The 13,580-nt window shown below is 37.2% G+C and overlaps 1 protein-coding gene across 5 annotated transcripts in view; it reads left to right on the forward strand.

Moving 5' to 3' along the window:
- The window catches only part of STK38L (serine/threonine kinase 38 like), an 82,705-nt gene that overhangs the window by 55,411 nt on the left and 13,714 nt on the right, over positions 1 to 13,580 (forward strand). For 3 of the 5 annotated variants that reach the window (XM_054442898.2, XM_063672536.1, XM_054442897.2), the window contains 3 exons: positions 2,108 to 2,159; positions 8,269 to 8,391; positions 11,284 to 11,367. In XM_054442898.2, coding sequence (XP_054298873.1) covers positions 2,108 to 2,159; positions 8,269 to 8,391; positions 11,284 to 11,367 — 259 coding nt within the window. The remainder of the gene's footprint in view (positions 1 to 2,107; positions 2,160 to 8,268; positions 8,392 to 11,283; positions 11,368 to 13,580) is intronic. The other 2 variants (XM_063672538.1, XM_063672537.1) reach the window with 1 other exon arrangement.

A 13,580-nucleotide genomic window follows, 5' to 3' on the forward strand; every position in this document is an offset into this window, starting at 1 on the left:
CATCAGAATTTCGAAGGTTCATTGTCTTTACTTGCTGCAGTGTTAAAGTAATTCAGTTTGCTTTCTATTTCCAAATAAAGGAAAGTAACAATAACATTATCTGCGTTATTGAAAAAAAAAGTAGTCTCAGCTTGGTGCCACTGGAAGTCAAGTCAAACAATCAGCTCATATTTTCTAAAAGCTTATACTTTTAAGAAAATGTGATGTATTTTTAAGGCTTAACTAATTGGATAAATGCATAAGCCCAATAAATTTTTAATCAGAGCAAAGCATAAGAGCATTTTAGGTGGAAAACTATTTTTAAAAAAGGTACAACAGAAATCATGGATCTTCCTGTTTAGATATGGTAGAAATGGATAAAAGTTACTGTATCTCTTCCAGAATGAGGAATGATTTCATGAAGTGTTAGTCTTGGCAATAACTGAGGAAAGGGACAGTGGAAATTTGACGGAAGAATAAAGTTGTTTATATGTTGATAGCTCCTCCCAGAATAATGGCCCTCTTACTCTCTGGATTCTTTCTGCAGAGGAGAAAACTGGAAATCATTTAACAAGCAGCACTGAAGTGCCTAGGGGTAGGTGATGGCAGCACAGAATCTGATGTTAGGAGATTATTCTAGTCTAAGGGTTGGGGCCTAGGGGAAATAATGCATAAACAAAAGACAAAAATCAGTGTAATAAGCCCCAAGGTAGGTGCCTATGACAAGCACTGAGGAAACGTGGTGGAGAATATGCTCTTAGGCCTCATCCTCTCCAGTGGGGTGCTGATGTATCAACAGGCTTTAAATGTTACAAATCTTCTATAAGAAGGAAAACTAAGTGATCTTAATGATGGTTTAGTAAAAAAGCTTACCTTTGGACATGTAGCCACGAATAAGAAGTATCAAAAAGTTGTGGGAGGGTTTCAATCCTTAACCCTTATACCCATTCAGTTAAATCCTGAAAAGTTACTGTTATTCTGACACACTCCAGAACTAATTAGGAGGAGTTCCGCTAGGTTTATATTTAGGGAAAACCAATACAATAGAAATAAAATACTAATACTCACTTGGAAATGAGTTGAAAATGTGTTCCACAACCATCTCTCTAGTTTTAGTTACTTCATCCACACTGCCCTTACCCAAGATGCTTAGCTTAACTAACTTCAAGGGCGCTGTTTAAAAAAAAATGAATAACTGAACCTGGCTGTACCTAGAAAAGCGAATGTTCTGGTAGCTAGTGGGTTTTTAAAAAATATTTATTTATTTAGAGACAGAGTTTCACTCTGTCGCCCAGGCTGGAGTGCAGTGGCACGATCTTGGCTCACTGCAACCTCCGCCTCCCAGGTTCAAGCAATTTTCCTGCCTCAGCCTCCCAAGTAGCTGGGACTATGGGCGCCAGCCACCATGCTCGGCTAATTTTTTTTGTATTTTTAGTAGACATGGGGTTTCACAGTGTTAGCCAGGATGGTCTCGATCTCCTGACCTCGTGATCTGCCCACCTCGGCCTCCCAGAGTTCTAGGATTACAGGCGTGAGCCACCGCGCCTGGCTGCTGGTGGGTTTTTAAAAACACACATGTATGACTTTCCAATTTTCAAATAATTTTAATACAATAAAATAAATGCAATAGCATTGAACATTTTTCCTTCATAAGTTAAGGAAAACTGAGCTTAGAGTTTAAGTGAGGGACTTAGCCAAGCTCATTTAGCTAATAAGTGTTAGAACCAGGGATATTTACCTTAAAATTTTATACTTTTAGTCAGTATAGTCATCTTTTTATATTTCTAATATAAGCATTGGGAAATATTAATGATATTGGTGGATTGAACATTAAATAGCAGAGTTTTCCATATTAGAACATCAGTCATTGCCAACATTTCATTTAGGCAGGAGAATGAAGTAAGCCTTAGAAGTAAATTATTCATTTGGCCAGTATGAGAAAGCAAAATCTGGGTTTGTTTTTTGAGAAAGAAAACTATTCTTAGAGATTATCTTGATCCAACTTGAAAGATTTTTTTTTTTAGCCTAGCAAGCTGAAGTGGTTAACTTGAATAAATAAATGTATATTTCTTAAGTGGAAATAGTTAGGAATGTATTTAAAATTTAGTTTTTTTTTTCCTTTGAAAAGGCAGAAGAAATTAGAAGTGGCCATGGAAGAAGAAGGATTAGCAGATGAAGAGGTAATGTAATTACCTATAATTAAAAAGCACCCCCAGTGACTTTTCATTCATTTGACATCAGGTATTTTATAACTTAAATAATGTGGATTTTATCATTTGAATATGGGCTTCTTACTTTGTTGCTGTCATGGATATCTTTTATTGATATCTTTAGAAGGAGGCAGTTTTGTTTTTTTCTTAAATTCCAACAACATGTATTTAGAGAACATTGCCGAGTGTATTTTAGGTGTGTGGAATGAGAAAGGCAAGCTCCAGGAGGAATTAATCAATTGCTAGCTCTTCTAAAATTTTTTCTAAATATTCTTTTAAAGCTATCTATTTCTCTAGTTCAGTGCTATTACCCTGGTTTAAACTACCATATACATATATTTTAACCTGAAAAATAACTGTCCCCAACTGGTCTCCCTATTTCCCACCCCCAGTTTTTCTGCATACTGCAGCTAGAGTAATCGGTCTAAAAATAGATTTGATCATGTCACTGTTTTGCTTAATAACCCTTCACTGGCTCCCTTATCTCGGGATATGGGCAAGCTCTTTAACATTGGTATACCTGGGCCGGGTGCGGTGGCTCACGCCTGTAATCCCAGCACTTTGGGAGGCTGGGGCGGGCAGATCATGAAGTCAGGAGATCGAGACCACGGTGAAACCCCGTCACTACTAAAAATACAAAAAAAATTAGCCCGGCGCTGTGGCGGGCGCCTGTAGTCCCAGCTACTCGGGAGGCTGAGGCAGGAGAATGGCGTGAACCCGGGAGGCGGAGCTTGCAGTGAGCCGAGATCGCACCACTGCAGTCCAGCCTGGGCGGCAGAGCAAGATTCTGTCTTAAAAAAAAAAAAAAGTTGGTATACCTTCACTACTTGGCCTCTGCTTATCTCTCTCTAGCCTCACCTCTTGTCACCCGCCGCCCACGCTGACAAGTATGAAGTTCTTTGATGTCCCCTGTCTTGCCTGTGGACCTTTTCACATGCTCTTTCTGCTGCTTGGAACTCTTCCTTACTCCAACTCCCATTATTCTTCAAGAATCTTTAGTAGCTGGGCATGGTGGTGCGTGCCTGTAGTCCTAGCTACTTGGTAGGGTTGAGGTGGGAGGATCACCTGAGCCTGAGAGTTTGAGGTTGCCATGAGCTATGATCACGTCACTTCACTCCAGCCTGGGCAAAGCAGCAGCTTTAGGCCTCACTTCAGACATCACTTCCACTGGGAAATCTTCCTTAACCTCTCAAGGTACCTTCTGTATTCTACTGTTCCTGTCCTCATGGGAGCCTTAAAATACAGTCTTCCCAAAGGCTAGACACTGTAACATCTTGTTGAGCATTACATCTCCACAGCTTTCTGGCAGAGAGCTAGAATAAATATTTGGTGAATAAACGAATAATGGCTTTCGCCCTCAAGGAGTTTTAGATTAGGAGAGGGAGAGTGAGTGAGTGTGTGTGTGTAAAACTATGTACACATGATAGAATGTGGTGAATGTCGAAAATAAAGAGATTTTTCCTCTAATTCAGAGGATCAGAAAACGTTTCATAGAAGAAGTAACAATTGATTTGAATTGTAAAGAATGGGTAGAATTTATATTAGAGGTAAGAGATGTATACAAAATAATACATATACAAAATCATGAGTTTACATTTGAGCTATAAAGGGTGCAATAAAAGGAAATAGTGAGGTAAGTTGATAGCACACCATGGAAAGCTAGGTTTAGAATAGTTTACTAAAAAAGGTATACTTAGTACTAGGCAATAGGGAGTCACAACCTAGATTAATTAGTTTAACATGCTGAGTGCAGTGGCACACACCTGTAATCCCAGCACTTTGGGAGGCCAGGATGGGAGGATCACTTGAGCCCAGGAGTTCAAGATCAGCCTGGGAAATATAGTAAGACCTGGTCGCTACAAAAAATTTTAAAAATTAAGCATGGTGTCCTGTGTGTGCAGTCCCAGCTACTCAGGAGGCTAAGGTGGGAGAATCACTTGAGCTCAGAAGGCGAAGGCTGCAGTGAGCTGAGATCATGCCATTGCACTCCAGCCTGGGTGACAGAGTGAGAGCCTGTCTCAAAAAAAAAAAAAAAAAAAAGAGTTTCTATATTTAAAGAGTAGACCGTCATCAAATGATTAATTGAAATCAAATCAGTGTCTAATCTTCCCTGTTCCTTTCCTAGGACTGTACCTGTTCCTTATAGTTGCAATGTTTAAATCAAATACAATATTTTATGACTTATACTAAAGGTGGTAACTTTGTTAATCAGTTGACTCAATCTAGAAAACTCAAATGTTTTTACATTTAAAATTATCTCTCATTATTTACATGTCATTAATATTTTAATAGCTCATTTATTGAGCTATTAAATCTCTCATCATAGTGAGAAAGGTAGTGATTTAAATCTGTATCCCAATCTATAGAGAAAAAATAAGACTGAGCATATCTTTCCACATTTTAAAGTTAGAATTATAAATTTCTTATAATTAATAACCATATAATTGCATTTATATATTATACATCATTATATTGATATAGAAATCTTAAACATAAGATCTTAATTTGAAGTGTAGGGAAGAGACTGCAAAAACAGATGCCCAAACACTAAGCAGGCAACAGAAGTGAGACAAGCTGGCCAGGTTGGTTTCATAGTGGCATCTAGGGTTATATTCTTTTGATCCAGATATACTTTGTTTACATATTCAACTTATATGATTTTTTTTTGCTTCCACAAAGAAATAGATTAATATTTTTCCTTTTTAAAAAATATTATTTTCTTAAATATTGATCCTTACAGCTTATCTGTTAGCAAAGACATGCCACTTTTCACATTGCTGTAGTAAGAGTCCCAGCCCACTTGGACATGCCTCCTGGGGACTCGCATCAGTGGTGTGGGGACTGACAAATTAGGGAACCAAGGCTCATCTAAAGAGGATTGCTACCATTGGCCCCTGTGGCCAAGGCCCTGTTTTTCCAGAGAAGCTAGTAATCTGGACTTTTTTTGCAGAATAACCAATCACCTGCTTTTGAAAAACAACTTCCAGTCCAAATCAAATATATCTGTAGGTTGAATGTAGTTTGTAGCTTCCTTTTTGCAACTTCTGGTCTGCATCAGCAAGTACTGACTACATTTACAGCTATTTTCTCTAATTTTTCTGAATAAATTGTAGAAAATAGATGATTTTTCCATAAAAATAGTCAGTGGCCCATAATACCAGTTTATAAAACTTCTAATGTTTTTCTGTAAAAATGTTTTGAATTCCACAAGTGCTTATTATTAGGCTCCATGCTACAGCCTGGATTATATCAAATTCTGTAAAATAGACAAGCTCTCTCAACCTTAATATAAAGTATGTTACAGCATCTTTATATGGGGTGGGTTTGATAAAAAATAAAATTGTTTCATAAAAATAAAATAGATAAAGTTGCTAGCTGAACCCTTTTCATCTGAAAACTTTTGTATGCACTGTCTGTCTTACACAAATACTGGCCACCCTACAGATCGAGAGTTTGAGGAACACCTATATAAAAAGGAATGGAGAAAGGAAGAAAATCACTTCCTAGTTTCATCTCACTTAAGAAAATCCCATCCAACATGGAATGTTATTTACTCTAATGAAAAACTAAATAGGCAAGTTCAAGCTATAAAAGAGTCGTGAAATGTTAAGCTGTCCACAGATTTTTATTGTCTTCTTTGAAGAGGAAAGGATGCGATTACCACAAGGATACTGTTTGTCTTTCAAGGCTACTTAATCTATACAGGTTGTGAGTAGATATATCAACAGGCTTTTTCACCAATTTTTTTTTTTTAACATGAATTTGCTTCAGCTGCCTCTGGACTGCAACACTGATTCTAAGACTAAAATCATGGAATCGATTTTTTTTAAGTAATGTAACAATGTTATAGGTGATGCTCATTTTTATAGAATTATGTGTTCCATACACTTGTGACTCTCTCTTTTTGCTATTAAATGGCTGTGCCCAAACCACATAAATTGTGTGAGTGCTGCATTATACAAACTACTAGACAATTTATGAAACTGTGTAAAGTGAGGTCATCTTTTCCATTCAGATTAAGCAGGATTTCTGCAACTATATCCAACTGTACTGTTTTATAATCTATAAAGGGAGAGATTCAAAATACTTTCAAAATTCTTACACTTATTCATTTATGTAATTAAAAAAAAAACCCTCCTCACTACTTCCTTAAAGGACATGATACTATAGTGCCACCAAGTGGCCTTTTAAAAATTAGTTTTAAAATTTAAAATCAGATACTTTTTAGAGCTATCTTTTGTTTTACTAGTAATTTATTTTTTTATTATTCAAAAGGTATTTTTGAACACCTATGTGCAAAAAAGGGTATTTGTCATTGCATTTATGTGAAAAGCAGCAAAATATAGTCTTCACTATTGTTTTAGGCCACATTTGTTTTCTTAATTATATCAATGTAATTTTAGCTCCGTTAAACTGATATTTAAGTAGCTTCCCTTAAAGAAAGCACAAATTTGCCAGTGTTGGTATTTCAGGAATTTTATACACACACACACACACACATATTTTTTTGAGATGGAGTTTCGGTCTTGTCACCCAGGCTGGAGTGCAATGGCGGGATCTCAGCTCACTGCAACCTCTGCCTCCCAGGTTCAAGCGATTCTCCTGCCTCAGCCTCCTGAGTATAGGTGCATGCCACCACGCCCAGCTAATTTTTGTATTTTTAGTAGAGACGGGGTTTTACCATGTTGGCCAGGATGGTCTCGATCTCCTGACTTCATGGTCCATCCACCTCGGCCTCCCAAAGTGCTGGGATTATAGGTGTGAGCCACCACACCCGGCTTATCGCCTCACTTCTTACTGAAAAAAATTATCTTTCATTGTTGCTTGCTTACTTTTTCCATAGTACCATTGTATTTTATAATCAATATCAGATGTGGAAAAAGACATTTTAAAAAAGACATTAAAGACATTAAAAAAAGACATGAGGCAAAGCCTGTTAATTTGTGTACTTGATTTTTATCTTCATTACTGTCATAATTTACACCATTGGTGTGCCTTACTGTATAACTTCATTTAGCTGTTTGAAGACATTTCTTGATTTCATCTTCTTAGATTAACTTTGTTAGAAGTATCAGAATTCCATTGCATTGATAATACATGTTTACATACATATTTCTAATTAATAGTTCACCTAACCCTTTTAAAAACAGATATACACAGGAGTAGGGAGAGGCTATACCATGAGCTGCATTTAGAAGCAATGTTTCTAAGCTGTTACTGTCATTTTGATTTGTCTGTCCCTGCAAACTGAACCACTAAAAGCTTGACAGGATTCAGTTGAAGATGAACAGGAGTTAAATTTTTTCACTGATATTGTTTCTTTTTCACTTAGTGTTTCCTCTACTAGGAGCTATGTCAAAAAACAGAATTTTGATTGGTGAGGGTGAAAAGTGAAGTTTAGAACAATAAAATAAATGCCTGTTCCAAATGTAACCTGCAGGTATTTCACAGTGTTGCTTATTAATGGAAGTTATTTTTTGTGGTCTTTGTAGAATCAGTTATGCAATTACCAACTTGGATATTTTAATGACTTCTTCTTGTAATTGTTTTTGCAATTTTATATTTTCAGGAAGTTGTATGCCAAGTCTCAAGCAGTTTATTAAAATTTGCCCAAGAGTAAATTCTACCACAAGTAAATCTCTTTGGAAACACTACCATTATGTTATTTTATTGTCACAAGTCTCAGTAGTTGTGAAAGAGCAACCTTGGAAATTAAGGAATTGAAGCAAAGCAGATTTCCTGACAGAATAAAAATCAGTATCAGAATACGATTAACATTTACTAATATTTAATTTTTATTTATGGAATTAAGTTACCATATAGATGAAAGAATGTTATACATATATATATAGACAAATATGATGGACTAAATTACATATTTAATGGAGTCCACCTCAAGAGTAACGATTTATCAATTGTTAAAAATTTTAAAAAGTTTGCTTTACATTGTTTTAGCCTAATAGTATATTACATATTAGTGCTATCATTTATTTTTACGTGTATCATCTTTTAATACTAGAAGCTCCGTCAAAACAACCTGATTATAAAATCATCCGTTTAAATTATCTTTTTTTAATAGAAAAAGTTACGTCGATCACAACACGCTCGCAAAGAAACAGAGTTCTTACGGCTCAAAAGGACCAGACTTGGCTTGGATGACTTTGAGTCTCTGAAAGTTATAGGAAGAGGAGCTTTTGGAGAGGTGTGCTTTTTTTTTTTTTTTTATTATTATTATACTTTAGGTTTTATGGTACATGTGTGCAATGTGCAGGTTAGTTACATATGTATACATGTGCCATGCTGGTGCGCTGCACCCACTAACTCGTCATCTAGCATTAGGTATATCTCCCAATGCTATCCCTCCCCCCTCCCCGCACCCCACAACTGTCCCCGAAGTGTGATGTTCCCCTTCCAGTGTCCATGTGTTCTCATTGTTCAATTCCCACCTATGAGTGAGAATATGCGGTGTTTGGTTTTTTGTTCTTGCGATAGTTTACTGAGAATGATGATTTCCAATTTCATCCATGTCCCTACAAAGGACATGAACTCATCATTTTTTATGGCTGCATAGTATTCCATGGTGTATATGTGCCACATTTTCTTAATCCAGTCTATCATTGTTGGACATTTGGGTTGGTTCCAAGTCTTTGCTATTGTGAATAATGCCGCAATAAACATACGTGTGTATGTGTCTTTAGAGCAGCATGATTTATAGTCCTTTGGGTATATACCCAGTAATGGGATCACTGGGTCAAATGGTATTTCTAGTTCTAGATCCCTGAGGAATCGCCACACTGACTTCCACAAGGGTTGAACTAGTTTACAGTCCCACCAACAGTGTAAAAGTGTTCCTATTTCTCCACATCCTCTCCAGCACCTGTTGTTTCCTGACTTTTTAATGATTGCCATTCTAACTGGTGTGAGATGGTATCTCATTGTGGTTTTGATTTGCATTTCTCTGATGGCCAGTGATGGTGAGCATTTTTTCATGTGTTTTTTGGCTGCATAAATGTCTTCTTTTGAGAAGTGTCTGTTCCTGTCCTTCGCCCACTTTTTGATGGGGTTGTTTGTTTTTTTCTTGTAAATTTGTTGGAGTTCATTGTACATTCTGGATATTAGCCCTTTGTCAGATGAGTAGGTTGCGAAAATTTTCTCCCAGTTTGTAGGTTGCCTGTTCACTCTGATGGTAGTTTCTTTTGCTGTGCAGAAGCTCTTTAGTTTAATTAGATCCCATTTGTCAATTTTGGCTTTTGTTGCCATTGCTGTTGGTGTTTTAGACATGAAGTCCTTGCCCATGACTATGTCCTGAATGGTAATGCCTAGGTTTTCTTCTAGGGTTTTTATGGTTTTAGGTCTAACGTTTAAGGCTTTAATCCATCTTGAATTGATTTTTGTATAAGGTGTAAGGAAGGGATCCAGTTTCAGCTTTCTACATATGGCTAGCCAGTTTTCCCAGCACCATTTATTAAATAGGGAATCCTTTCCCCATTTCTTGTTTTTCTCAGGTTTGTCAAAGATCAGATAGTTGTAGATATGTGGCGTTATTTCTGACGGCTCTGTTCTGTTCCATTGATCTATATCTCTGTTTTGGTACCAGTACCATGCTGTTTTGGTTACTGTAGCCTTGTAGTATAGTTTGAAGTCAGGTAGTGTGATGCCTCCAGCTTTGTTCTTTTGGCTTAGGATTGACTTGGCGATGCGGGCTCTTTTTTGGTTCCATATGAACTTTAGTTTTTTCCAGTTCTGTGAAGAAAGTCATTGGTAGCTTGATGGGGATGGCATTGAATCTATAAATTACCTTGGGCAGTATGGCCATTTTCACGATATTGATTCTTCCTACCCATGAGCATGGAATGTTCTTCCATTTGTTTGTATCCTCTTTTATTTCATTGAGCAGTGGTTTGTAGTTCTCCTTGAAGAGGTCCTTCACATCCTTTGTAAGTTGGATTCCTAGGTATTTGATTCTCTTTGAAGCAATTGTGAATGGGAGTTCACTCATGATTTGGCTCTCTGTTTGTCTGTTATTGGTGTATAAGAATGCTTGTGATTTTTGTACATTGATTTTGTATCCTGAGACTTTGCTGAAGTTAAAGCTTATCCACCATGATCAAGTGGGCTTCATCCCTGGGATGCAAGGCTGGTTCAATATACGCAAATCAATAAATGTAATCCAGCATATAAACAGAACCAAAGACAAAAACCACATGATTATCTCAATAGATGCAGAAAAGGCCTTTGACAAAATTCAACAACGCTTCATGCTAAAAACTCTCAATAAATTAGGTATTGATGGGACGTATCTCAAAATAATAAGAGCTATGTATGACAAACCCACAGCCAATATCATACTGAATGGGCAAAAACTGGAAGCATTCCCTTTGAAAACTGGCACAAGACAGGGATGCCCTCTCTCACCACTTCTATTCAACATAGTGTTGGAAGTTCTGGCCAGGGCAGTTAGGCAGGAGAAGGAAATAAAGGGTATTCAATTAGGAAAAGAGGAAGTCAAATTGTCCCTGTTTGCAGATGACATGACTGTATATCTAGAAAACCCCATTGTCTCAGCCCAAAATCTCCTTAAGCTGAGGTGTGCTTCTTTTTAAAAGTCACTACTGCTGCAAATATGTATCTTAAGATAATTTAAAATATGTGTTAAAATATAATTCCTGACTGGGTGCAGTGGCTCACGCCTGTAATCCCAATACTTTGGGAGGCCGAGGCGGGTGGATTGCCTGAGGTCATGAGTTCGAGACCAGCGTGGCCAGTGAAATCCCGTCTGTACTAAAAATACAAAAATTAGCTGAGCGTGGTGGTGGGCGCCTGTAATCCCAGCTACTTGGGAGGCTGAGGCAGGAGAATCGCTTGAACCCGGGAGGCAGAAGTTGCAGTGAGCTGAGATCCCACCATTGCACTCCAGCCTGGGCGACATGAGTGAAACGCTATCTCAAAAAAATATGTATGTATGTGTGTATATATATATATATATATATTTATATAAAATTCCTGAAATACCAACACTGGCAAATTCTGCTTTCTTTAAGGGAAGCTACTTTTCATTCCTGAACAAATAGTAGTGACTGTTTTTATCTTTTAGGTGCGGTTGGTCCAGAAGAAAGATACAGGCCATATCTATGCAATGAAGATATTGAGAAAGGCTGATATGCTTGAAAAAGAGCAGGTATGAGTTCTTTAACACACGTAATATAAAGGAGCATCCACTGACGTGGTGTTAAGAGTGTTTATATTAGAATTTTTAAGAAGCAATTTACACATCTTACTACATAAGCTATTAATTTTTTGGTAGCCTGTTTTAGTGTTTCTCAATTCTTTTAAGGTTTCTTCTAAATTTATAATCTATGTATTAGTCTGCTTAGACTTCCATAACAGAACACAACAGGCTGATTAGCTTAAACAACAGAAACTTATTTTCTCACAGTTCTGGAGGCTACAAGTCAAAAATGAAAGTTTGGGCAGGTTTTGGTTTCTGGTGAGGCCTCTCTTCCTGGCTTGCAGATGGCCACCTTGTCACTAAGTTTTCACATGGCCTTTCCTTGGTGTGTGAGGGGACACACACTCCTGTGAGAACTCTCTGGTGTCTCTTCTTATAAGGATATTAATTCCACCCTTATGACCTCATTAATTAACCTTAATTCCCTAAGGGTCCGTCTCCAAATACAGCCTCAATGGAGATTAAAGCTTTACTCTATGAATTTTGTAGATGCATGAACATTCAGTCCATACCTTCTGAAATACCTCCTTTTCTGACTACAATGAAAATAAAGGACAGTTCTCGGCTCCCAGAATCCCTATCACATATCAGATAATCAAAACTAGTCTCCTGAAAATTTGCTGATTTTACATATTTCTAAAATCTGTAATCTTGTAAATATTCTGGGCTCTCTCCCTGCTTCCTGTGCCTTAATGCAGTTACAAGGGGTGGCTTCGAGTAAAGGAGGGATGGCTTTTTGAATATTTAAGGAGGGAAATTGTGAAATGGTCATTTTCAGGTACAGGAAAGCAGACCTGCTAAGGAAATGCAGTTGAAGGCTCATTGAGATTTGCAGTCATGAATTTAAAGTGAAATCCATTGGCATAGCTGGATGATTTTTCACCCTAGTTTCAGTTAGGGTAAGAAGGTAATAGGAACCATCAGGAGACAGGGTTATAGGGGATTTTGTTGATGACAGGCTATGATTCTCCAGAGGGAAGAGGTTTGGAAGGCAAGGAAGGTTGAGATACTGAGTTGGATTAGAGAACTATAGATAATGATGGGAATGTAGCGAGACCCCGTTCTCCACAAAAAGGAAGAAAAAAAAAAAAGATAATGATGGCAATAAGGATGTGGGTAAAGATGCATAGCCTCAGAGACAGGGAGGTCAACAGGAATCTAACTTAGCCATAATGGGATTAGTCCTACTAGGGTATAATAGGAAGGACAGAAGGAAGCAGTTAGTTCCAGCTGTAGTGTAGACACCAGCCACATGTGTCTACTGGGCGCAAATTGAGATATCCAGCAAATAAGACTTGGTGCAAAAAAAAAAACAAAAAAACAAAAAACATAAAATATTTCAATGATTTTTATACTGATTACATACTAAGGTGATAATATTTGGATATATTAGGTTACATAAACTGTATTAAAAATAATTTCACTCTGTATGTGGCTTCTAGAAAATTTAAAAATTACATACATGACTTGCGTTACATCTGTACTGAACAGCCCTTGGTCTACAATATTTTGCGGGAAGTTAAGGAGCCTCTGGACCACTGCTCTTTCCTGTGGGGAGGTGGGGGGCAGAAATCTCACCGTAGCCTAACATCTAGTTGCTTTTGCATTTTGGGGTTGTTTTTTACCCCTGTGTAAATTAATTTGCATTTGTTACCACTGGATTTTGTTTTAGAAAGCTTTTTTCTACTCACTTCTAATACATCAATATTTTAACTTTTATCACATTTATTTTAATGCAAACCACCCCCACAAAATTAAATACCAACTGATTTCCCCACTGTTGTTGTACCTGATTACCATAGGTCATACTTTCCAACCTTTGGATCCTGTTTTGGAAAGAGATCCTGTAATTTGGCTTTAAACCATTTAAAAATAATCAAGCCATGTTTATGTTGTAGTTGTTTTCCTTACACACAAGATGCAACACCAAAGTTTAGGGCTTTTCCTTACCACCTTAAATTGCTTCATGAAAGGTAACAGGTAGGCACTCTTGCTACCACTTTTCACTTAATGAAACAGATCTATAGAAATTATAAAGTATTTTCATGCCAGAAAACAAGTTCTTACTCCTCAACTCTTATGCTTTGATCTCAGAATATTTACTGCACTAGGAGTAATTCCAAATATGACACTTTAAGCAGATCATATTTTATTATCATAGA

Source organism: Pongo pygmaeus, chromosome 10 (assembly GCF_028885625.2).
Source record: "Pongo pygmaeus isolate AG05252 chromosome 10, NHGRI_mPonPyg2-v2.0_pri, whole genome shotgun sequence".
Lineage (NCBI taxonomy): Eukaryota > Metazoa > Chordata > Mammalia > Primates > Hominidae > Pongo > Pongo pygmaeus.